The sequence below is a fragment of the Lissotriton vulgaris genome, chromosome 3_1, assembly GCF_964263255.1.
Source record: "Lissotriton vulgaris chromosome 3_1, aLisVul1.2, whole genome shotgun sequence".
In the NCBI taxonomy this organism is placed as follows: Eukaryota; Metazoa; Chordata; class Amphibia; order Caudata; family Salamandridae; genus Lissotriton; species Lissotriton vulgaris.
The window spans coordinates 290,938,914-290,964,894 of record NC_141689.1 but is presented as its reverse complement, the minus strand read 5'-3'; the positions used below and the strand labels follow the sequence as shown (position 1 = coordinate 290,964,894).

General features: G+C 42.8%; 1 protein-coding gene across 1 annotated transcript in view; it reads left to right on the top strand.

Annotated features, from left to right (window-relative positions):
- The window catches only part of ALPK2 (alpha kinase 2), a 618,993-nt gene that overhangs the window by 486,253 nt on the left and 106,759 nt on the right, over positions 1-25,981 (top strand). The window contains exon 7 of the mRNA XM_086960478.1: positions 6,242-6,371. Within this exon, the coding sequence (XP_086816604.1) occupies positions 6,242-6,371 (130 nt within the window). The remainder of the gene's footprint in view (positions 1-6,241; positions 6,372-25,981) is intronic.

Below are 25,981 nucleotides of genomic sequence, written 5' to 3'. Positions count from 1 at the left end.
GAGATGGCCCATCCCCTGGAACGGGGGTGCGGAGTGGGCGAACGGTACATCTGGGAGATTATGATACACAACCAACACATAGAGTATTCCTTATCAACTATCAGCTATCAAGTATCCAATCAACTAACGGTCCTGTCATGCAATATTAATGGCTTTCTCAATAAGTCTAAACAAGGGATGATAACAGAGTACATTGGAAGACAGGCCACATGGTATTGTTGCAGGAATTCCACTTAGTGTGCAACAACGTCCCTTGTCTCAACAGAGGAAATATGTTACATTGATCCACTACAGGTATTACAGGGTGTCTTGTGGGGTGGTGATACTGGCAAGAAAGAACACCCCTTTCTAAATGGACAGAACGTGGATTGACCCCTTGAGTAGATTCTTAGTGTCCTGGGAACCAGAGGAAGGAAATACTTATTCATTATGAGCATCAATGCAGTGTGGCACCGATTGAGTCCCTGCGTAAAACAAATTATATACTGACCCGTGACATAGCAAAAAAGTATTACATAGCCACTCTTCTAAAACTGTACTCAGTAGGGGATAAAGCTAGCAGCTTTTGACTTGGCTGGGTCAGAGAGAGAAAGGGGTTAGATGGGTGGCGGAGATCCACAGAGAAGATGGGACATGGATGACTACAGATAGGAGTAGAGTGGAGGCTTTTGCAGAATATTACTGAGCATTGTGTAAGGAGAGGCACACCACCTCTGAGGCAACACCACAGGCTTCTGCAAGGAACTGCTGCTCCTAAGATTGCATAACAACAGTGGAATGGACCTGGACCGGGAGCACTCCTGCACTGATATCTCAGAGGCAGTGGGTTGTGTGTAAAAGGTAAAGACCCCAGGACCCAAAGAGATACCAGTGGTATTCTCTAAACAAACTACCTCGATCCTGGGGCCACACATCCTGCCCATGAGTGGGAGAGGGGAAGAACTGCCGCCGGACTTAGGACAAGCAACAATTGCTGTGATATCTAAAGAAGAAAAGCTGTGTACGGCATGCTCCCTATAGAGGCTGATCCCTCTGTTAAATACAGAGCTTAAAATGTTGCCCAAGATCCTGGTTATCTACCTGTTGAAACTTATATCACCCCACGTCAATAGGCACCACGTAGGGCTGGATTGACCGAGGAACATCCACAAATCACTAGTCCTCTTGGCCTTAGATGATGAGAAAGCGTTTGACTCTATTGATTGTTGGTGCCTCTGTCAAGTGCTGAGGAGATTTGAGTTTGGTCAAGTTTTCTGCCACTGGGTAGAGTTACTATATAATAAACCGATGGCAAGGGTAAAGGTGAACAGATTGCTCTAAGTAACCTTGCAGTTAGAAAAGGGGACCCAACAGGATTGTCCTCTGTCCTCATTACTGTTCTCCTTCTGTATGAAACCACTGGCGACCCGGATGCGAATCAGAGGCGACATAGTGGGATTCCCTGAAGTGGAAGACAAACCTGAGAAGGTGTTGCTATATGCCGATGACATCCTGCCATACCTGTCTAAGCAGTTCTATTGCTGTTACGTAACTTTGAGAACTATGCAGGGTCTAAAGTTAACTGGCAATAAATCAACCCTGTTTGTAGTAGGGAATAGGTAAGTGTTGCTCCCAAGTCCAGTTACCATCAGGGTGGTGACAGAGGGATTCTGCTACCTGGGGATCGAAGTCTTCCTTGATGAGGCACAATTTCTAGAGAAAACCTACAGGAGGTCCAGGTCGATGCGGGCAAATGGAGACGCAAGATGCTCTCACTTATGGGTAGAGCCTCTTTATTTAAAATGATTACCTGCCTACGGTCTTGTACGTTCTCCAAAAACACTTCCTACCCTATCCCAACTCATTTTTTGATAGGTTAGACTGTACTCTGCGTACATTGCTCTGGGATAGAGGTGCTCCCAGAATAGCCTAGCCAACACTGCAGACAAACACCTACAATGGCGACATCTCCATCCCGGACCTCAGGGCATATTATTGGGCCTCCCAACTCCAGGCAATAAATGAATGGGGTTTTGCCCTCCAGGGATGACCAGGCGAAAGGACTAGAGCAGTACCTGATGGCTGTGAATACATACATACACTACATTTATGACACAGACTATAAGCTCATGCTCCCAGGACTGACTGGGGCCTCGTTGCGGAGGCCTGGGACAAAACCACGAAATATCTGGGGTGACAACATAGGTATTCTGGGGTGACCCCTTGTGGAAGGCTGGCAGGCTGACGAAATTGCAGAAATCAACGGGCTCTGTCCAGTGGGATATGATAAGTATCTACATGCTAGGTGACCAGTCTGTGGGGGCTGATGTAGCCATTACCCCAACTGCAGTCCTAGTAGAAGAGTATCCTTACCTCTAAGTGCAACAAGCCATTAAGGCAAAATCAATATATTTGGGGGGCTTGGAGGTTAGCAAGCCCCTCAGAAGCAGGATACTGTCCAAGGAAATGACTATGAAAAAGGATTATACACATACCACACACTTATCAATAACAGACTGAACAACTTGCAGCCCCTTAGGGCTAGATGGGAGATAGACGTGGGCCAAATGGATATGCTGACAGACAAAGTGCATTAATGTTCTCATGTGAGGTAACAATTAAAGCAAGCTTGAGGCTCATCTAACTGAAGATGCTTCATAGAGTTATTACAATCATAGTTGATTATTCAAGAAGGGGAGGGTGTCTTCCCCCAATTGTCTGAGATGTTACGCTGCAAATGGTTTCTTCTTTTTGACACTTTGGGAATGCCCATCTATTGTGCAATACTACTAGAGTATAGTTAGAGAATTGTCAATGATCCAGGGGGCGTCAGTCCTGAATACCCAGTCATTTGCTCTCTTGGGGATACTGGATACGAGGACCTGCCAAGGAAGCTGTGACTTTTCTGCATGCTGGGCATTCTGTAGTGAAGGGAGATGTAGCAAAAAATGGGGAGACTCCCTGGTGCTGGCCAAATATTTGAGGATAATAGGTATGAACCATTGCATGGAGGTAGAGAGGGTGGTGAATGAGGCCAGGGATTGACCCCTGAAATTTACAAAGGTGTGGGGACGCTGGATATCCTGTTATTATCTGGACCGAGGGCGGGAGCAACCAGGGCTGGCTTCCCCATATGAAGGCACGGAATGTGGCAGACAGAAGATCCAGCAGACACCCTCTCCTGACTTGGAGTGTGACCATTTCCAGAACTGTGTTGCAGAATTTTGTGTACATTGGACACGTGCTGTTGGGCTGCCAGAACCCTTCGTAGACACTATATTGTGCAACATGTGGCATACGTGTATGGTCGTTGTTTAAAAATAAAGCAATAAACATAGTTTTTGAAAAAGAAAACCATGGAGTGGTGTGGCTCACTGGTTAGAGGTGGCAGACCTGGGAGCAGAGGACGGCCCGGTACCAGGGTTCAATTCCCGACGCGGCAGGGTCGTGGACCAGGGTCAGCGGACTCGATAATGCTCCCCTCGGTGCCTACTCTAACCAGGGATCACACTCGGCAACTCTGGGCATTAGCTTGCCTCATCTCCACAACAGCCCCCCACATACGCCAGGGATGCCTGGTTTCACCTTGGAGATAACCAGGAGGGAACATCTCACAGGGAAAGCCAGGACGGGTTCCCCAGTGGTCTATTGCGCAGAGATACTCCTTCGGGAGTCGATTCTAGCGCGTTAGAAACCCACAATTAATTAATTAATTAGTTAAGTCTGCCAAACCTTTGAATCATTCTAGGGTTAGTTTATGTATTGGGCAGCAGAGATGGTATCCACTAATTGAAGAATACAATAGTTTATTGTTTTTAACGCAAAGGAACTGGCAAGCAGATCCAAGTCGTTTATATGACACTGACCTTTTTCAAGAGACCATTTTCCCCTGTTATCACATCAGGCACCCCATCCGACTTCCAAGCCTCCATTTGGGAAAGCCACCAACCCAACTCCTGCTTTGCCTCTTGGGAAAGGAAAATTAATTTTGAGTTAGGGAGCCCCCTTTGCAGAAGTAACACTTTCAGAGGCTGCAAGGCTCGATAATGTAGTGCAGCTGGGAAGATTGCCTGGATGAATACTGATAACCCACAATCCAGGCCAACCTCCTTAGGAAAACTTCTGCAGTCTGATAAATGATTGGATCTCCTTCTTCATTAACTTTACTTTTGAAATGTGGGAGAAAAAGGAATGTTTGTATAGAATGTATTCTCAACCTTAAAAACTAACTATATTGGGAAGGGATGATCAGTGATTTATTTTGATTTATTACAAACCCCAATTGTTGGAAAAGGTCGAACACCCATCTAATCTTGTTGTCCAGACAAGATTTGGAATTGGCCATGATGAGCATCCCATCTGAATAGATGACCTTCCCAACTCCTTGGGATCTCAAGAGAGTTATTTCTAGTGTCATTAACTTGGTGAAACACCAAGGGAGCTATGACAACCCTAATGGAAGATGAACTGACATTCCCCCCTTTCTAGATAAGCAATAAGAATTAGCTATGTGCACAGTGAAATGCAAATAAGACTGACCTCGAAAGAGAATGGAAACACAGAGCATGCAACAGATCATTAATACTTTTGAAAATTGTTTTATATTAAATATTATTAGTATAATAAGCACTCAGAACTAAAAAAAAAACGAAGTACAGGTGCTTATCTCTGCTAGAGCAGCAAAGAAGAGGGAGTTTGCTGCTCTGCAGAGACCATGACATCACAACAACATGAGACTAATAGCCTGTTTAGTGGTGTTTTTTTGCACTATGACTGATATTTTCACCCATGTTAATTTGTTTTTTAATAAATGTATTATTTTTGCTGCTGAAGTATGTAGTCTAGGGAATACATTTGCAGTACCAGAATTTCTTTGTGGACTTGACAAGCATTGATGGATTTTCTGGCAAACGTTTTCTCCCCAAAGTATCTAATTCTAGAAACTGTGCTTTCATGGATAAACTCCACCACTCAGGCGGAACACTTTAGATATGGGAACCTTCTGCTACTGCCTCAGTGAGGGGCGAAATTCTGTCATATTGGGGACTATTCCCAAAGCAATGTTGGAGTACATAAAGGAGTAACCCTGTAGTACTCTTTTATGTATTCTTACTTAGTAACTGGACCATAAAATATCTAAAGGGGCCATCTAAAATGGGAATAAAATGCGGTATTCAGGGACTACTAATACACAGTTAGTACAAATAGACAGGGATGTGCTTTTTTTGCATTATTTACTAATAAGGAGTTGAACGTTTCGGGCCAATTCACAAAGATATGTAAGAGTGTGTAAAAAGTACTCCTGTACAGGTGACTCCTGTACTCATAAATGCTTATGTGAATTGCACCAAAATAGACAAAAGACTTAAATCAACCTGTGAAACACAGTTTCTTCTATAAAAATACAAGTGTGCTCTACTGATTCACTATATTGCATTTACCTTTCCTATATCCTACTCGGCAAGGGTTTCTTACATTTAACTACGAGGGCAACAGCCACATCAAATTTTCAAGACAACCACTGATTTAGATATCTGCAAATGGGTTACTCGTTCACAACGGTGATGTATATCCCTTCTGCCGAAATCCAAATCTCATAGGAAATAATGGCATTTAGATTTCGGTGGACGTGATATCCGTTATGAAATCTAAATCGGGCCCTATGTAATTGATTGATGACCTGTAAATTAATCTCATGTTGATATCCTAAATATCTGGAGAAGCTCTGGCCCTTGTTGATCAACATTGGACACCATTGTCATAGATAAGAGGTAAGTTATAGTATTGATAGGTGTCATTGCCAACTGGGCTTCAAGTAATGGAGTTAAACTGAAAATGAGGGACTCTTGAGCCCAGTGCCAAACCATTCAGCAAACGACTCTGCTACTGGAAACATTTAAGTTTTATTAGGAGTGGATTAAATTTTTCTTTGCACTATTGCCTATATTCGCCTCAGTGTTAGACGTGTACAGTGGTCTGGAATTACAAGAATGCAAGTCATGTTTTATTCTTTTTCTCTGCAGCCATCATGTGCATATTTTAAGACTGTGTGAAGTCCTCTGTAATTTCCAGTTTGATATTTTAAGTTGCACTATACTTATTTTTGACAGTATTTGAAGATTGGCATATTTTCTTACTCTAAACAACAGATTGCAATAATAGGAGGCTATTTAGTTTCTAAAACACACTTGATAACATGAATTTGCTGTGGTTTTTCGATTATCAATCTAATGAAGCAAAATTGTTATTTTCTGTGTTAAAGCTCCTCAGATATTGAAAAATAAGCAGGCCAAGAAATTACTAGGTCGGCCCAAAACTAAGCAATTATCCTGTCACTTTGCTGAAATTCCCAGCGAGGAAGATTCAGAGTTGGTTGCTCATGCACAAAAAAGGTAAGCTCATTAAACCAACTTCATTCCGCATTTTCAAGCTGTTCTGTTTATGTATTGTACGCTCACAGTCTATACACAAGATCCCGAAAATGAAGAACGAGCTTAAGTCATTTCGCTTGGAACAGATTTAACATATATGGGCTTTGGTGACCTCGGAGTGTTTTGCTGATTTATTTCCCTGACCTCCACCCAATATGTTTTTTTACTTTTTCTACTAGTATGTTATATGTAAAACCTGATTCTTTCCCCCTTGCAGTTTCCCCATAAAGTGCTGCCCTTTGATATGCCTTGTTTCATCGACATAATGTGTAATGAGTGGACATGGAGTGGGTGGAGTGAGTAGTTTGAATGAATATAGGGTTCTCTTGTTGCAGGCATGGGAATGGGCAGCTCAGGGCAATCCCTCATTGAGGTTTTTTGCACATACTTGATGCGTGTCTTCTGCTCTGCAAGGCTGCCACAAAGAACGCAAGAACGGCTGTGACTGCCCATCTCTTCCACCAGTGCGAGACCCCATTTGATGCTTGACATGGACTTAATCCATGACAAGAGTCTTTCAATGACTCAGAAAGCAGTATGCCTCAGCAGGGGAAGAAGAGGGAGGAGATGTGGTAGGTCAATTAGTTGGTGAACTTGAAACCTGGAGGACTTGGTAATAGACTTGCTATGGAACTTGTACAGAAGATTCTGGACAAGTCATATTATCTTATAAAAGACTGCCATGGCTGACAGTTCATAACTGTGATAACTGTTTGTCAGGATTGAGGTATGACACTTCTCTACTCTTACCATCATGATTGAAAATTGTGAATTATAGCCCACAGCCAAGATCTATACTTAATTTACTTTCCCCAGGTAATCCACTCAAAACTCAGACACAGGCCTATAGAGGGTGAGAGGACTTGTTCCAACTGGTATAGCCTGGAGAAGGGCTATGATGCTATCACAACATTCTAAAAACTGGTGGATTTTTTGTAAATTAAATTGGGAGAAGCAAGTTTAGTTTACCTAATCTTAAAATATATTATTGGGCGACGTCTTTAGCACATTGTACAGTACTCTTTCAGGAACGCCCCAGTGATGTCCTGAGAAGTGTGGCTCACTAGTTAGAGCTGCAGACGCTGAAGCAGAGATCAAGCCCGGAACCAGAGTTCAAGTCCCGACGCGGCAGGGTCTTAAGCTCAATGTCCATGGACTCGATAATTCTTGCCTCAACGCCTACTCTAATCATGGGTCCCACGCTGCAACTCTGGGCAATAGCTTGCTTAATCTCCACAACAGCCCCAACAACACTGGGATGCCTGGTTTCACCTTGGGGGTGCCCAGGAGGGGCATCTCACAGGAAGAGCCAGGAAGGGTTCCACAGCGTTATACAGCACCGGGACGGCCCGTTGGGGCAGCTGTGCGCTTTACAAAATACACTATAATACAATACAATACAATTCACCTTCTCCCTACGAGCTATTAAGCGGTGCGGAGGTCTGGGGGTGCCTATGGTGGCTGTTGGATTTCTGGTACTATAAAAAGTTCCGCTTTAAGAGTCTTGTGGCCGCCCATAAAGTTTGGGCATCTGTGCGCCGATTGTTAGATATAGGCAGACTAAACTTCTATATCTCTACCTTAGACATTCAGAATCTATAAGAAACGTTTTCTGATGTATATATGAACCAATGGTTTAAGGCTGGGATTAATAAATATAAATGTGTTTATTCAGCTCACAGCATTATCTCTTACAATCAATTTAGAATAAGTTTTAATCTCACTCTGAAAGATTTTTTTTAAGTTTCTACAAATCAGGATTTTTTTGCAGTTACAGGGGGGTGCGGGGGAGCAGGCCAGCCAGGTTTTTAAAAATAACCTTGTGGAGAAACTGGTTCAGTTAAAACCTCCCCGAATTGGTTTAGTTTATAATTTTATTAATAAATTCATGAAGGACGATTTGGAAAAATATTCTTAAAATGGCAAAAGGAATTACAGATTACGGACTTGGCTTTTTCAACAAGCCTTTCTAATGGTGCAAACCATTCTAATGACTGCAAGCCTTCAGGTTCAGTTTTATGAGACCTGTTTCTTCCCATATTACACTCCATATCGAATTGCGAAATGAGGGGATGGGAAGGGAACGTACTATCCACTTTGTGAGCTTTATGAGGCAGATGCAGTACAAATGTTTGCTACATGTTGCTTTCTTCTCCCGGCTATTGCCGAAATTAATAATTTCTTTAGAGATAAATTATTTCTAAATATAGACATAACCCCTCCTGGAATTTTTTCTTGGGAGTCCAAAAGAATTGGTGTATGGAGGAGGGAGCTGCCTTGTTAAACATCTCTATTTCCATTTTATGGGTGTGTATCCCCATCGTTTCAACAATGGTTAACACGTCTGCTAACAGTTTATAATTTGGAAAAAGCAATCTATGCAAGAAACGGCCTTTGGGCCAGAAAGGAGGGATTGAGAATTTGCAAACAATTATCATTGTTGGTTCCTAAATCGAATTCTTAAAATTATACATCTCACTTTAAGAGGTGATTTTAACTATTTGGCTGGTGCCGTTTGTGGATGTATTTAATCGGGTATAATACAGAAGAAAGGAGTATCTGCATGAATTGTTCTATGTACTAGATAGAAGGGACTAAGATTGTGGTATTGTTAATGATGTTGATGATTGAAACAAATATATAAATTGCACTTATCACTTATGGGGTGATCTAGACTATGTAATCTGAAACGTTCATAGACAAATAGTTCCTTTATTTCTTTTCAGATGTTTATGTCTTATAATATTTTCTCTATGATGAATTATCACATTTTGGTATAGATTAGATTGAATCCAAAGTATTATTGTTAGTTACCTAACTCAATTGACAGTCAGATTTTTATACTTATCGGTTATGGATACTTCTATATGTATTTTATCGTGTGGGGGTGGGGGAGTTGTCTAGGGTTGTATCATCTTGTAAAAATCAATTACAAAAATATATAATAAAATAAAATTGTGAGGAGCACAGACAGACTTTGGAATGTTTGAGGAAGAGTCTTTAATCAACCATGTTTTGCCCTCTGTGCCGCTATTATTTCGGGGGAGCTTCCAACATTTCAGTAATCTAATTCTCACTCACTAAATCTAACCTTTCAGTGCTCTGCAAAGCAGTGGGAAAGGTGTGCGTTATAATAAGGGTGAAGACTTCATTTAGCCCTTCACAGGGTGAACATGGAAATATTCACTATAGTCCCCGCATGACGCTCATCAGAGACTAGCAAAGATTCCAAAGTTCAATAGGCATTAGAGACTTCTATCCCATTACTTTTAAAGAAGATAGGCTGTTCAAAGTCTTTAAAAATACAGCAATAGAGAACGTTTACCTACATATTTTTTTCACATGCCCTTCAAGGAAACAGGTGTCTTGAGTGGTATAATTCCAAGGCTATTTTATGTAAAGTTTTGCACAAAATTGGCCAAATACATTTGCAACACTGTTGTAGTAATAAGACACAGAGCAAATACAGTTTGCTGTAATCATAGGTTTTACACCCTGGCTAAACCTGGAGCAGTATGACCCCCTTGGTAAAACAATACCTTCCTTCTAACCCATTTCCTTTTCTTTCCTCACCCCTCCCTGTCACACCAGCCTCCTTCCTGCCACTTCACTGATCCTCTTTACCCGACCCTCCTTCTTCTGCCTCTTTTCTACTTATCCTTCAAACCTATCTTATCTTTAGCAGCCCTCTTCTCTTCTCCCTGCCCCCCTCTCGGTCTGCTTTGCTTTCCCCTTTCACCACCATCTCTATATCTACCTAGCCCCTCACCTTCTTTCCACTTCACTCTTCTCAGAACCTCCTCTGGTCCACATCCCATCGAATACCCGTTGTCCAGTCCCTTAATCCCCTCCTCCAAAGTTAGACAGTTCTCCCGCATATACCCCTCAAAGTCATTTGCTTAATTTAATTTGTTCTATTGTAATGTAATTATTTTTTTTACTGTTTATTTTACTATACTATGAGATCTGATCTCTTTGGGTGTGTTCCTCCATAATTAGCGCTGACAGCCCAGGTAGAGTAGCCCTGTAGACAACCGAAAAATAAATAAATTCAATCAGACTTTTTCATTCTTGCAGAATTAGAATTGGGAAAATATGTTTTTCTCCATTTTTCAAATGTACACAAATGAGATTAAAATGTTTAACCAAACTTGTTTGTTCCTTTTCCTGTTAAGTGAGCAGCCTAAATAGCAGAAAACTTTAATTTTCTCACATATTCTTCTACAATAGTTAATCATATAATTTATTTTCCTAACATAGTTAAATAACATGGTTCATAAGCAATATATGTGTCAAATATTTTGCAATTATCCACAATCCATTTCCTCTATTGTACATCTTCTCCAAAATCTTTTATTGAACAGAGGTTGAAACCAAATTGGTTAGCTCAATTCTCTATTACAAAAAAAGCAGAATCTACTGTTTGCATAGTATAGTCCCATGTCTATGGTGAAAGGTCAGTTTGTACAACACAGCATTACATTATAATTAATCAGACTCGTAATAATGGCCTTTTTCGAAAAACGTAATAAATCACCTCATCTCCAAACCTTTGGAAGAGTCACACACCACTACCATCAAATGCAGAATGGCGACAAAAATTTCACTTGACTCTCTGTGAAAGCAGAGGAAAATGCACACTCATTAAAATATATAATTCTTTTAAGGGCTGTCAGCGATTCAGAATTATGATTCCTTCTAAGCCTAGCTACAGGCAGGTCTAGTTTTCTGAAAGACAATGTAATCAATTCTTCAATAAAGTCAAATAAGATGTACAGGTAGAGAGGGTTCTGGGCCCGTCCTATTGAGCCATTGGTTCTCAGACTTTGTTTATGGCTTAACATTTTTTTCATATACCTTCCTTCAAGGCTGTGTCATTTAATAAATGCATTTTTCCATTTAAATTTCCATTAGGTTTTGTTTATGAGGCTCAAGGAGTCCTTTTGTTAGACTTTTATGTGCTCATGTATTTACTTTGTTGATACCACAAGCAGCCCGTCCCGACGTTGTCAGGGTATAAATTGCTGCCGGCCAGTAGTATATTGTTTTGTAGGATTTCGTTTAGATAGCATTTCTTATCTGTGACAGGCCTGTGAAACGCTCCGATTCACAGTGCACTGCTGATGCACTTAAGAGTGCGTGTTCAGTAGTGTGTGAACTAGAGTTTCCTACTTTATTTTTCCTTGCAATATTATATAGCGCAAACTAGACAACATGGCATGACCACAATTTACATTACAGAAGAACACATTTATTTGTGGTAGGCACGGGGAGACAAAGCGATTTGCCTGGAATCACAGGATGTTGAGTTGACGCCGAGATTCGAACGTAGCTCCCGACTCTAAAGTTCGCAATTCTAGAACTTGTGGCGGGAGGTGTGTCTAAAAGCTCTTGCTCACTTTGCCACTGGATTCAAGCAAGCCCGGCTGAAGAAGGCTGTAATGCCAGAAACCGGTCCTGGGAAGCTTGATTCCGGTCCAGGGAAGACATGGCTTGGCAGTTCGGGCTGGACTGCTCCCATGAGGCACAGGGTCAGACTGATTTGCATATGGCCATGTCTGAACTGGGGTGGTGGAGTGAGCTAAAGAACGGTGATGGATTAAACCCAGATCAGTTGACTGGGGGTGAGTGTTTGGATTGTCAACGCTCCGTCCATCATCCCCTTTGGTTTTTCTTTGTTCGCCCTAAGTTGGCAGGGTAAGCTCAGACGTGAGTCCCTTGCTCACTTTGCCACTGGATTCAAGCAAGCCCGGCTGAAGACGGCTGTAATGCCAGAAACCGGTCCTGGGAAGCTTGATTCCGGTCCAGGGAAGACATGGCTTGGCAGTTCGGGCTGGACTGTTCCCATGAGGCACAGGGTCAGACTGATTTGCATATGGCCATGTCTGAACTGGGGTGGCAGAGTGAGCTAAAGAATGGTGATGGATTAAACCCAGAACAGTTGACTGGGGGTGAGTGTTTGTATTGTCAACGCTCCGTCCATCATCCCTTTGGTTTTTCTTTGTTCGCCCTAAGTTGGCAGGGTATGCTCAGACGTGAGTCCCTTGCTCACTTTGCCACTGGATTCAAGCAAGCCCGGCTGAAGACGGCTGTAATGCCAGAAACCGATCCTGGGAAGCTTCATTCCGGTCCAGGGAAGACATGGCTTGGCAGTTCGGACTGGACTGTTCCCATGAGGAACAGGGTCAGACTGATTTGCATATGGCCATGTCTGAACTGGGGTGGCAGAGTGAGCTAAAGAACAGTGATGGATTAAACCCAGATCAGTTGACGGGGGTGAGTGTTTGTATTGTCAACGCTCCGTCCATCATCCCCTTTGGTTTTTCTTTGTTCGCCCTAAGTTGGCAGGGCATGCTCAGACGTGAGTCCCTTGCTCACTTTGCCACTGGATTCAAGCAAGCCCGGCTGAAGACGTCTGTAATGCCAGAAACCGGTCCTGGGAAGCTTGATTCCGGATCAGTGGACTGGGGGTGAGTGTTTGTATTGTCAACGCTCCGTCCATCATTCCCTTTGGTTTTTCTTTATGCATTATACATTTCAAGTTCTTGCACAGAACCTACTACACTCCCACACTGCTCTGTAAATATAAACTACAGAATGATGACTGCTGCCTAAGATGCCACCAAGAGGGAGGCGACTTCATACATCTGGCATGGGCATGCGCGCATGTTCAGGGTTACTGGCGGGAGGTACTAGATGCATTATCAGAAATGATCACATTACCCCTCCCATTCTCCCCTCTGCTTGCATTGCTGGGGGATACAGTGGACATCCCTAAGATACATCGAAAATTCACTGCTCTGAGTTTACTGCTGGCCAAGCAGAGGGTGGCATGCAGATGGGGCAGGGGGAGGGCCCCCAAGTTCAAAGACTGGCTACACGATTTTGTATATAGTAAAGATCAATTAACAACCTATGCAGAACTGTTGCCGGTTACATCCTGCCCCCGGGAAATTTGGGAGCCACTGCTGTCCTACCTTAGGGAGCACTGCGAAGGTGACCAGGAACCGTCGCCGCAAGATACCCAGGAGGATGCCACTTGAGTACAGCATGGCAGTGGGAAACTCTGACTGCCTGGAGTGCGAATTTTGTATACAGCTGACCTGGAGGGGTGCCGGGTGGGGCTCTCACATGTCTGGCATAGAACTCCCTATGCTCCATGTCACGGCAAGACACTGGAAGGTGTGAGAGGGCTAATTCGCAACACGCTCAGCAATATTATTTTCACCTTGATTAGGCCGTATGTGATGATCAATATATATGTGCAAGATTAATAATGCTGCTCTGTGTATGTACCATGCATTGACTATGTTATGTAAAAAGTGTGAGCCCATTTCAATGTTTGATAAAACATGATAAATAAAGTTTTTTTTTAAAAACTTGATTCCAGGAGACTCTTAAAGGAAAATCTTCATACTTATAACATCATTAAAGTAACTCTCCAGAAGGTTCTAAATCCCACACGTGGCAATTTGATTAATCAACTCAATCTAAAATATAATTGAAGACTTATTGACTCCACAGAGGCTGAGTACATCATGTCGGGGATGCAAACTGAGAGTCCTTCTCTTTTTTCGTTCTTCCTTTTCTTTACTCCTGCACCATGAGCACCTGGCAAAGACCTGGCATCAGACTGAATGGGAAGAGGCCAGTTTTTAAATAAAAATGCTGCTCTTTTTAAATAGCCTTGCAGCAACAACAAAACGTGTCTCAATGAATCATATTCTGGCTGCCCCTTTCCTGCTAGGCTTTACTTTCAAGCATGTATACGCTGTGCTGTACTTCATTGTGAGTATCAGGCTGAGTGCAAAGTAACTGGCTCATAATTTGACAATGTTGCTGTTGGAAATGGCCCTTTTTGCAGGGTTATCCCCAAACTTTTTGCTTCTTCCTCCTATTTTTTCCTAACCTGTGGTTGTTGGCTTTTGAATTCTGGGCACTTTACCACTGCTGATCAGTGCTAAAGTGCATATGCTCTCTGTGTAAATTGTTATAGTGATTGGTTATCCATGATTGGCATATTTATCTTACCAGTAGGTCCTTAGTAAAGTGCACTAAGTGTGCCAGGGCTGGTAACTCAACTACTACTAGTGGGCTTGCAGTACTGATTGTGTCACCCACATGAGTACCGCTGAAAACAGGTCTCAGACCTGCCACTGCAGTGCCTGTGAACAGTTTAACTGCCATGTCAGCCTGGTCAGTGTACCCACTGGCCAGGCTTTACCCTTCCCTTCCCTTTCCTTACAGATAGGATACCCCTATGGTAGGCCCAAGGTACACCCCTGGGCAGGGTGCAGTGTATGTGAAAGGTAGCACATGTACTAGTGTGTGTAACATGTCCTGATAGTGAAATACGGCCCATCTCGTTTTTAACTATTGAAAGGCTATCGTGCCCATAGGACAGAATCGGGAATGCTGTGTAACACATTACCAGCATATTTTCCCATAGGAGTGAGATAGGAACTTGGAGTCTGGTATCCCTGCACTCAGAATTTAATAACTTTTAGGAAGGATGGTTTTTAATTTCTGTGTTTGAAATCTGCACTTTTAGAAAGTAGCTATTTTCTTGTTCAACCTTTCTGTGTGCCTCTGCCTGTTTGTGGATTGACTGTCTGGTTTGAGAATGACAGGGGCTGGGGTGGCTCCAGGAGTCTGGGTGAGTCAGCACTAGGCTGAATAGGCCGCTCTGCATTTGGAGTGGTGGGAGGAGTAGAACCTGGACCTGAATAGGGCTGTGCCTTCCTTCCACAATGCTGGCTCCACCTCCTGCGGTGTGTCCGAAGTCCCTGACCCACAAAGGAAGAAGTTGTGCACTGGCAGAGTGCACCCAGAAATGGTTTGGACTGGGTCCAGGACCCCTCACAAATAGAGAACAAAGACTTTTGGGGTATAAATATGAGAGCTGAAACCCCTGTAAATCAGACTACTTCATGATCAAGATGAACCTGTTGCCAAAGAGGACAGCTGAAGAGACTAAGGAGAAGTACTGCCCTTGTCTGGGCTTGTCCTGCAGCTTGCTGTTTCTACTGAGGAGAGGGCAAAGAGACTTTGCTGTGTGCTGTGTCCCCTGCTTGAGGAAGGACTTTGCTGTGTGCTGTGTCCATCTGAGGAAAAGTCTCCAATGCCTGAGAAGAGCTGGCCTCCTGTTTTTAAAATCCCAGGAACAAAAGAACTTCACCCCCAGCTTCCATGAACTTCCTTGCTGGGAGTTCCGACCTACCAGGAGGTGCCTGTAACTGTGTGTGAGGCTCTTGCTGTTGGGAGCTGGAAGTGCCACGCTACGAGGGAGAAGCGTGTCGCCGCCACATCAGCTGCCGTCGCATCGCTGAGGAAGCGTGCCGCCACTGCTTGCCGATGCATCACCGGAGAAGCATGTCGCAGGGCACGTTGCATCGCTGAGGAAGCGTGCCGCCGCTAATCGCCGTCGCATCACAGGACAAGCATGTCGCAGGGCCTGTCGCGGCTCAGGACACTGATTTCACCGCACAGCTGTCGGGCGTGCGCGCTTCACCGCCACGTTGTCGGATCGCATCAAAGATGCCATTTTATCGCCTAGTAACCGGAGCACAGGAATAGTCGACACATCACCTTCTATACAACCCTTTTTATGTTCTGCGTTACGCATCGAAGTAAAGTGTTGCATTTCCCATCTACAAGCTTATTTTTGCAACAACCCTTTTAAAGACATTCTACTGAGTATCTGCATGTAGTTTAGATAAAGATGTTTTATTTTTCTAAACTGGTGTGGTGTCCATTTGTGGTGTTTTCACTGTGTTACTGTGAGTGTTGGTACAAATACTTTACACATTGCCTTTGGGATAAGCCTGTCTGCTCGTGCCAAGCTACCAAGAGGGTGAGCAGGGGTTATCTACCGTGTGTATCCCCCTTACCCTGACTAAAAGCAAGGGTCCCTGTTTGGTCAAAGGTACCTACATCTGCCAACTAGAGACCCCCTTTCTAACAGCTGCTCTTTTTAATTAGACTGTAGCAAAAAAAAAAAAAAGAGCTCATATGATGTATTACATTTTATTTGCTCGACACCTGCTAGGTGCTATCACCAGACATGAATGCATCACACTGGACTTTACTGTGTGTATTAATTGTTTTATTGGCGTGTATCAATGGTTTTATTGATTGTTTTAATGTGTTGCAACTGTTTTAGTAGCTATGCAAAAAATAACTTAACTTAAACTTTGCATTTTCTTTAACAAGAGTTTCTTTGGCTTCCCATGAGTTCCAGGAAAATATTGATCCAGGTCCTCATTATGAGCCACCAGGACTACTGGAATGCACATCTGCAGGCGGCCAGTGAGACTTTTCTATAAAATGCTGCGCCTCCGTTAGTGTGGAAGCTTCCACCCATCTCCCCCTCTATACCTACTTTAGGAGCAGTACATTAGTTGTCAATAAGAAAGTGTTTAAGCTCCTATGTCTCACTCACAAATCACTCCTTGGGATCGGCCCCTCCTACTTCCGAGTCAGACTTTTCTGGTATTGTCTGAGCAGAAATCTGTGGTCTAAGGATAAACCTCTTTTAAATCCTCTCTGCATCCTTCCCTCCTGATATGAATGTTGTTCGTTTTCCTATCTAGCCCCCATCATAGGAACCGTCTTCCTCTTTATCTAGCTCTGATTTTGGGAAGTTCAAACACTGCTGAAAACTTTTCTCAAGATCTGCTTACTAACCTCCTAGATCTGCTCTAGCACCGAGATACTGCTTTGGGAGTGGGTTGTCTGTCCTATGCAAGTCCCTTTGCCATAACCAGTAGTCTCACCCCGGCTACAGATTTGTAGGCAGGAAATAAGCAGGTGGAAGAGGTTCTGGGGTTACCAAGCCCAGTTTGTAGGTAGGCAGAGTTGGTTTGCTGACATCCCTCCCTGATTAGGTAGCCTTTTAGGTCTTATATATTGTCCTATAGTTTGGGTTTGTAGCTGTGAACATTCGGTACAGATATGCAATCTACCTTTGACTTGCTGGGGATGTAGCTGAAGAAAAACATTTAGCCACTGACAGGCTTGACCATGAAGCTGATCTCTGTGGTGCTCCACGTGTGAGGTGGGTAACATAAAGGATGCCAGTTTAGTATAGTGGGTGTGACCTGAGATGAACAATGCAAACCACTTCAGCAATTGCTCGTTAATTCCATCATCGATATACCAGCTTGTGAAAAGACAGCTACGTTTGGAGATAGAACATGAAACCCACGATGAGCTAGTGAAGCATCTTCTAAGCTTCTTTCCGCTGCTGACCCCCATATTCTAAATTACTGCGGAAATACATCTTCTAGTAACATTCCGTAGGTTAATTTCAGGAGGACAAGTCAAATTAGGAAAGGTCCTCCACACCTTAGAACGATGTGGGAATAGTGCTTCATCATCATTAAAGAATGTTGTGTGCCAGAGTGGTCATATCACAGACAAATACTGCTTTTGTGTGATAGGTAATGGCAACAGCGATACGAGATATATTATAGTAATACCGCATTTATATATACACTTTTGCTGCCTAAGAACTACCTCTAAGTGGGGCACAGCTGCAGTGATCAGTGTTTTAGCCACAATATGTTAGTTCATTTCTAACGTATAGATTGGGCTATACACAGCTTGTTAGACCTGGCTCTTTTGACTGGTTCATCCCCAAACTTTTTGCCTTTTGCCTCCTTTTTTTCTGATCCTGTTTTTGTTGGCTATATGATTCTGGGCAATTTACCACCACTGATGAGTGCTAAAGTGCAAATGCACTCTGTATAAATTGCAAATATGATTGGTTATCCAAGATTGGCTTATTTGATTTACTGATAAGTCTCTAGTAAAGTGCACTAAGTGTGCCAGGGCCTGTAAATCAAATGCTACTAGTGGGATTGCAGCACTGGTTCTGCCACCCACATGAATAGCCCTGTAAATGTGTCTCAGACCTACCACTGTAGTGTATGTGCGTGTAGTTGTAAACTGCCATGTGACCTGGCAAGTGCACCCACTTGCCAAACCCAAACCTTCCCTTTCCTTACATGTAAGGCACCCCTAAGGTAAGCCCAAGGCACCCCATGGGCAGAGTGAAGTGTATGTGAAAGGTAGGACGTGTACCGGTGTGTGTGACATGTCCTGATTGTGAAATACTGTGTATTTCTTTTTTCAATAATATAAGGCTATCTGTCCCATAATGGAATTTGGGGCCCTAATATTATGAGTATTGCCGTATTTGCAATAAATGTTTAGGACAACTGCCTTGTTGGCAAAAAGGATTTGTGATATGTTCTGTTATGACAATTGCCTAGTAGCAAAGTGGTTTATGTGATTTGTGGTCTATACGTATGATACCAAATAATTGTGGTCCGTATGTTTTATATATAATACACAGGATATTTTTCTATAACCATATGTGGAGTTTCTTATTGTGGTGTATGTTGAGTCTCACTGGTGTGTGTGTTGCACAAACTCTTTACACCTTGCCTCTGGGATAAGCCTGACTGCTCTTCCAAGCTACCAAGGGGGTGAGCGGGGAAAACTTTGGGTGTGTAACTCCCTTACCCTGACTAGTGTGGTGGGTTCTGCCTGGCTGAGGTGCATACCCTAGCCATCCTGAAACCCGATTTCTAACACTGCTGATGGCTGCTTCGAAGTGAAACATAAAGTTTCAAAGTTCACCGTGGGATTTCTTGTCTGCATATAACTTGATAAGCAATTTCACGCAATTTTACACCTAAGCAGTAGGGGTCTACAGAGGGTGGAGGCAAATATGTTAAACAGGTACTTTCTAGGCCAAGGATCTTGATATCTGTGAACTGTCCAGTAATAAATTCATCTCGCCATTCATTCAGTCGTTATTCCTGTGCTGTTGCCCTTTCAGAAAGCGTGTTTAAGGTTTTGGTTGTCATAAACACAGACCACTTGGCAAATCTGCCCACCTTTGGTGTGGAAACCCTAACATCCTTGCCAGCTATGGAGGTCAGCCACATCAAATTTGGCAGGAGGTGTGACAGCCATTTTGAAGACAGTTTATGATCACCAGGTGGCACATAAGTTGGCAAAGCTGCTGCTGTTATGAAAGTTATTAATACCATGGTTGTATTTTATATGGAAATTAAGACATGCTATATTACTGTGGCACTATTATCAGTGTTGCTATTTAAGATTCGCTTATCACCATAGATAAATCTTCACTTTAAAGACATTTTAGTATGTATTCAAAAGTCTACAGTGCATGTTGGGAGCACCACCATGCATCAGTGAAGCATGGCAGACCCGGGAAAGAAATATAAAATGGCCTCTATGCTCAGGGAAAACCACCCCTCACTTGCTTGGCGGGTCACTTGTCTCTTCTGCAGAGAAAACATACTCTCACTTTAGAACTTTGTTTTCTTTTAACATTAAAGTTTCCCAAACAGGCGCTCTAAACTGGGCACCTGCTTGGCAAAAGTTTAGTGTTGTAACAGCAGCCATCTTTGCAGCCTTTTACATACAGAGATGCCCTCTATGTAGGTTGGGTTCTCTAAATATGGTGGAGGTCTGGGACCTCAGCCCTCATGGTGGACTGGCAGATTTTCTGTAAGGGTCTACATTTATCACAAGTTTTGCATAAAGTGTTACGTATTGCGATCAAGGTACAACATTGTCGTGGTGTTAGAGAGCCTTGATAATACGGTAGAACAAGCATTTGCAATGCAGTAGGTCTCGCAGGTACGCGAGTTTGAGCTATTGACATTGCAAATAAGAAATGCCTTTTATTTTTGTTTTAGTTTTTAAGACATAAATAAAAGGCATTGTCATTTACAATAGCTTAAACTCAGTTAAATGTGAGACCTATTGCATTGTAAATGCGTGTTTCAAATTGCTGGCAGAAGGCATCTTTGAGGGAGTAAAACATATAGGGGTAGATGGCTTCTCCCTCGTCCCTCACCAACAATTTTTAAAAAGCGCTAGAAGCAGCCAGTGCTGGCAGCGTCATAGTGCTCACAAAAGCATTGTGCATGCATATGTATCAACCAATTTGATATTTACTGTCCCATGTTGGTTGCTTCATTTACACTATATCGCCCAGGTTGATAACACTACAATCTGTCACTCTATATTTCTTATGAAAAACACATCAAGTTCTGCATTTCAGTATTGAATGAATTTTTTTTATTACCACTATTGTGCCCTCACTGTTGCTAAGGATATTCGAGCCGGAAAAAAGCACAGTAGATTAAACATTCGTAAGCATTGCTGGTACTTTGCGTGTCCGAAGTTCTATTGCTGACAGGCTGACTCTGTATTTCATTGTTTCGAGGTTGATAAACAGTAGCATCAAAATTGTTAATAGCAATACTGCTTGCCTTCAGAAATGTGGAGAGCAACATCATGCTCTATTTATTTTCCTAGACCATTAATTATAGTGTTAGCGGTTAGGAAGAGGATGGTAGGGTGAAGGTGAGTTATACATCGCGCCTCAACGTAAATAGACAGATAAGCGGATAAGGAAAATCTATGTAACAAATAGACATGTTGAAAACCAGTGAGTTCCCATTGACAGGCTCTACGATCCACCCCTCTTCCAGGCGACTAGGTCACATTTAGAAATTTATTAGCTAGTTTTGTATGTAGCTGAAGCTACACCCGAGCGCGACATCTATTGTGCAGTAATAAAATAAGTCCTGGTATGGGTGGAAGAGCTGCTTATCACTTGAGATAGTTTATCTCGCTTTTATCAAAGCAAAGGAGTCAGCATCTTACGAGATAGTTTTTCTCGGTTTTATCTAAGCAATGGAGTCAGCATCTTAGAGGAAGCTTCCCTTTGTTCCATTTTTCAGCTGCCTGCTTTAATAGTTTGCTTACCACGCAGACCATCGACATATCTTCAACATTTTGGAGCAAAGTTGGTTGCAGTTTAATCAATAGTAAATCATGAAAAGGAACATGTAACATGTTAGTTTTTCCTTTTGGGCGGTCTGGTATACAACTGAGCAACGCCTACATGCGCCTTTCAGTAAACTAAGGGGCAGATTAGGATGGCGGACGGATCGCCACCGTCATGCAGGCGGTGGCGATCCGTCCGCTATCCTTGCCTGTCCGCCACCTATTTCCTCCGCCATATTACAATGGCGGGGGGGACCGTGGCGGATGGGAGGACCGTCCGCGGCTTTTCCGCTGTAGTCGCCTTGCGACAGCGGTGCAAAAAGTCTAATATGGTGGCTGTGTTTATCAGACATTGCCAGCCATATTAGGATGGGCTGAGGGGAATGCCTTTCCGTGGCGCCAATGCCACCACGAAAAGGCATACGGTCCATGCTTTGGGGGCCCGTTGCGGGCCCCCAGGGTCAAGGGGTGGGGGTGCACATGGGGGGTACCTATGGTACCCCCCTGTGTTTCAAAATACAACATGGCAGGCACCGCCTCAGTTCCACTGGATCCACAAAGGCTGGCAAAGCAACTTAAGCCCATTTTCAAAGGTCGAGGACAGGAGTGGCACTACCTGGCCGGGTAGAGTCACAGCTGGCAGAGTCTAGGTGCAGCTATAAGGTTGTTGGAAGCATGTTATGTCCCTGAGGCTTCAGATCAGGAGGCCAGCTAACTTGGCCTTGGAGTCACTCTGGGTTCTGGGTTCAAGAGATGTAGGTCCAGTCCTTCTCGCTCAGGTAAGATCACTGCAGGCAGAAGATCACCACAGCAAAGCAAGAGCCAATCAAAGTACAGTCTGTCAGCAGCAGTCCATTTTCCTAGCAGAGTATACAGAGAGTACACACAGGTCCAGATGTGTACTGAAGTGGTGGTGTATAAGTTAGGTGAAGTGGTTTATAAGATCTTTCTTTTACACACAGTTGTGTCTTTGAAGTGGGGAGAAACTGTTATAGGCATGCCTTTTTGAAGTCCACAGCTGCCCTGCCCTCCCTGCTCTGGGTCCAGACTAACTACAAGAGGCATGCAGTCCTTTCTGTGTAGACAAGACACAGCCTGTTCAGATGTAAGTGAGGCTAGGCCCAACTCCTTCGTCCAATGCTTCCAGTGATAGCACATCAAGTCACACCTGAGCTTCCATTGTGTGTGTGTGTTATGTATACTTTAAGGGTATGTGTAATCTTGTCAGCACTGATAACATTAAGTATTCCATGCTGGAATCCGTCCTCATAGAACACTCCAGGGGTTCCAGGATGACAGTTGAGGCAAGGAACTGGAGGCACAGGATGCTGGATATGGTTGGTCTGCATTGTAACTAATAAACATGTGTCAACCGTACCTGGAGTGTTTGCTTCGTGTTTATGATCATCACAACAGTGAGGCTGACTAAGAGGAATACACCAAGCCCAACTGTCAACTACACCCAGTCATGTGACCAGAGACAGGCTGCATGGACAAAATTGCTGAGGCAAGAAAATGCCAGCTTTGTAAAAGTTGCTAAACAAAGAAGATGAGCCTTCACAACCACTTAGTTTGAACAATTATTTTAAATGGAAATAAACGCAAATTAATCCGTTATTCCTAGCCTTTGACTTAGGCTACTTTAGTATTTAATTATTCAACATTTTTATAAAGAGAAGGACATGTAATCAACTCAACAGAGAATACATTTTGATGATGTCCTGCTAGAAATACACAAAGCAACTAAACAGATAACAAATCAATTATACCATTTACAGAAAAAAATATACACAAAAATCACAAATCTTATCAACAACAACAACTATAGGGAGTAGTGATCTAATCAACTACCTGACGAAAACAGTTGAAACATGATGAAACCATTCTTGCGTGTTTACACAGTTCATAACACAAAAAAATATGCAACTGTTATGAGTACAATTACAAATTGATGCAAAGATTTCTTGTCATTCGAGAATCAAGCTGTACTTAATCTAGTGGCCGACGCGTTTCAAGTCTCGGTTTTTGGAATTACCGGACTCTCATCAGGGCTGGATGAGTCTTTAGGAAGTAAGCCAACTGTTTACAAGAAAAAACAAAAAAACTGATTGGAACTAATCTTCCCAGACAGTCTATAACACAAGGCAGTTATTTAAACGTAAAAGAATACTTCATACCTGGTCGGTGACCAGCGAGAGTTATGCGTCTCAAGTTCAGCGTTTATGCAGTGCTCACCTGTAATTAACAAGGTGACAGAGGCTAAGTCGGTTTAAGGACAATCTGGATGCCCAACGCAGGTTTAGTAATAGGCGGGGTTTACCTAGTGTAGGCTCACGCGGGGTAAACCGTCTCCAATTCTCCGTGCTCAAAGGGACAACGTGGCAAGTTTTACATCGACTCTGGTGAAGAATATTAAAAAACAAAGCCTAACGTTAAAAAAGTTACATGTGACTGCTGAGGGGCGCATGAAGCGCTCAACAAGCCAGTACTTACATGAGTGAATAATGAATTTGTATCACAAGTTAGGTAGGTGCGGGACAATGAGACACAGCTAATGGCAACAATGGACGTTACGTCATTATATACCCAAATCCCTCAGGACGAGGCACTTGAGGTGATTGAGGTATATCTTGACTCCAGAGAAAGACCCCATAGGGTGCCCACTTCATTCATACTCTCTTTGGTTGAAATTTCCCTCCGTATGAATTATTTCAAGTTTGAAAATGAGTTTTTTGTACAGGTCAAAGGGACAGCCATGGGCTGTCCTTATGCGCCGGAAATGGCTGTACTTTATATGGCCCAGTACGAGGAGAAATTCATTTTTAACAACAATCCTTTTTCTGACAAGATACTACAGTGGTTGAGGTACATAGACGACGTCTGGCTCCTGTGGCAGGGGAGCCAGACTGAGTCAAAGGGACAACTTGCCACGTTGTCCCTTTGAGCACGGAGAATTGGAGACGGTTTACCCCGCGTAAGCCTACACTAGGTAAACCCCGCCTATTACTAAACCTGCGTTGGGCATCCAGATTGTCCTTAAACCGACTTAGCCTCTGTCACCTTGTTAATTACAGGTGAGCACTGCATAAACGCTGAACTTGAGACGCATAACTCTCGCTGGTCACCGACCAGGTATGAAGTATTCTTTTACGTTTAAATAACTGCCTTGTGTTATAGACTGTCTGGGAAGATTAGTTCCAATCAGTTTTTTTGTTTTTTCTTGTAAACAGTTGGCTTACTTCCTAAAGACTCATCCAGCCCTGATGAGAGTCCGGTAATTCCAAAAACCGAGACTTGAAACGCGTCGGCCACTAGATTAAGTACAGCTTGATTCTCGAATGACAAGAAATCTTTGCATCAATTTGTAATTGTACTCATAACAGTTGCATATTTTTTTGTGTTATGAACTGTGTAAACACGCAAGAATGGTTTCATCATGTTTCAACTGTTTTCGTCAGGTAGTTGATTAGATCACTACTCCCTATAGTTGTTGTTGTTGATAAGATTTGTGATTTTTGTGTATATTTTTTTCTGTAAATGGTATAATTGATTTGTTATCTGTTTAGTTGCTTTGTGTATTTCTAGCAGGACATCATCAAAATGTATTCTCTGTTGAGTTGATTACATGTCCTTCTCTTTATAAAAATGTTGAATAATTAAATACTAAAGTAGCCTAAGTCAAAGGCTAGGAATAACGGATTAATTTGCGTTTATTTCCATTTAAAATAATTGTTCAAACTAAGTGGTTGTGAAGGCTCATCTTCTTTGTTTAGCAACAATCGGCCCTGCCTTCCTTCCCCAACCTTGCTGGGCCAATCCCCTCCTTTGAATAGCTTTGTAAAAGTGGCATTTTCAAACTTGTAATTGAAATCCAACTTCACCATAAGTCAGCATTTTAAATTAGGATTCCAGAGACACCAAGCATGAACAAAATATATCTTCCCATTTAGAAATTACTCTTATAAAATGTAATAGGGCAACTCTAATTTGATCCTACAGGAGACATAGGCCTTACAGTAGTGAAAAACAAATTTAAGAGTTTTTCAGAACAAAGACATGTAAAACTTAAAGGTACATGTCTAATATTTCAAATACATTGTACCCTGCCCTTGGAGCTGTCTAGGGCCTACCTTAGGGGTCACTTATATGTATCAAAGGGAAGGGTTGGGCCTGGCAAATGTTTATTTTGCCAGGTTGACAGGGTAAGTTAAAACTGTGCACATTGGCTCTGCAATGGCAGCCCTGATACATGTTTAAAGGGCTTCTTTAGTGGGTATCACAATCAGTGCTTTAGGCCCCCTAGCATTAGATTCACAGACCATGGGCATATGTAGTGTGCTTTGCTAGGGACTAAGTAAATTAAATATGTCAAGTTTGTATAAACCAATGTTACCATGTTTTAGGCATAGAGCACAAGCACTTGTTTGCAGTGGTAAAGTGCAACGAGTCCTAGAAGCAACAAAAACGAATTCAGCAAAAATGGAGGAGAGAAGGTAAATAAATTGGGGATCATCCTGCAGAAAGGGCCAGGTCCAACAGTCTCAGATACATTCTTCCAAGTACTAGAAGCTGACTTAAGTCCCCTGGTCTAGGATAGTATAGATCTCTACTGGGGGCAATATAATATTGTACTATTGGGCACTACAGTTCCTGATTGAAAACGATTGGTGCACCACCTGAAGGAAAAACCTTTAATATGGCTAAATAGGTTAGCTATTGGAAAATGCACTTATCTG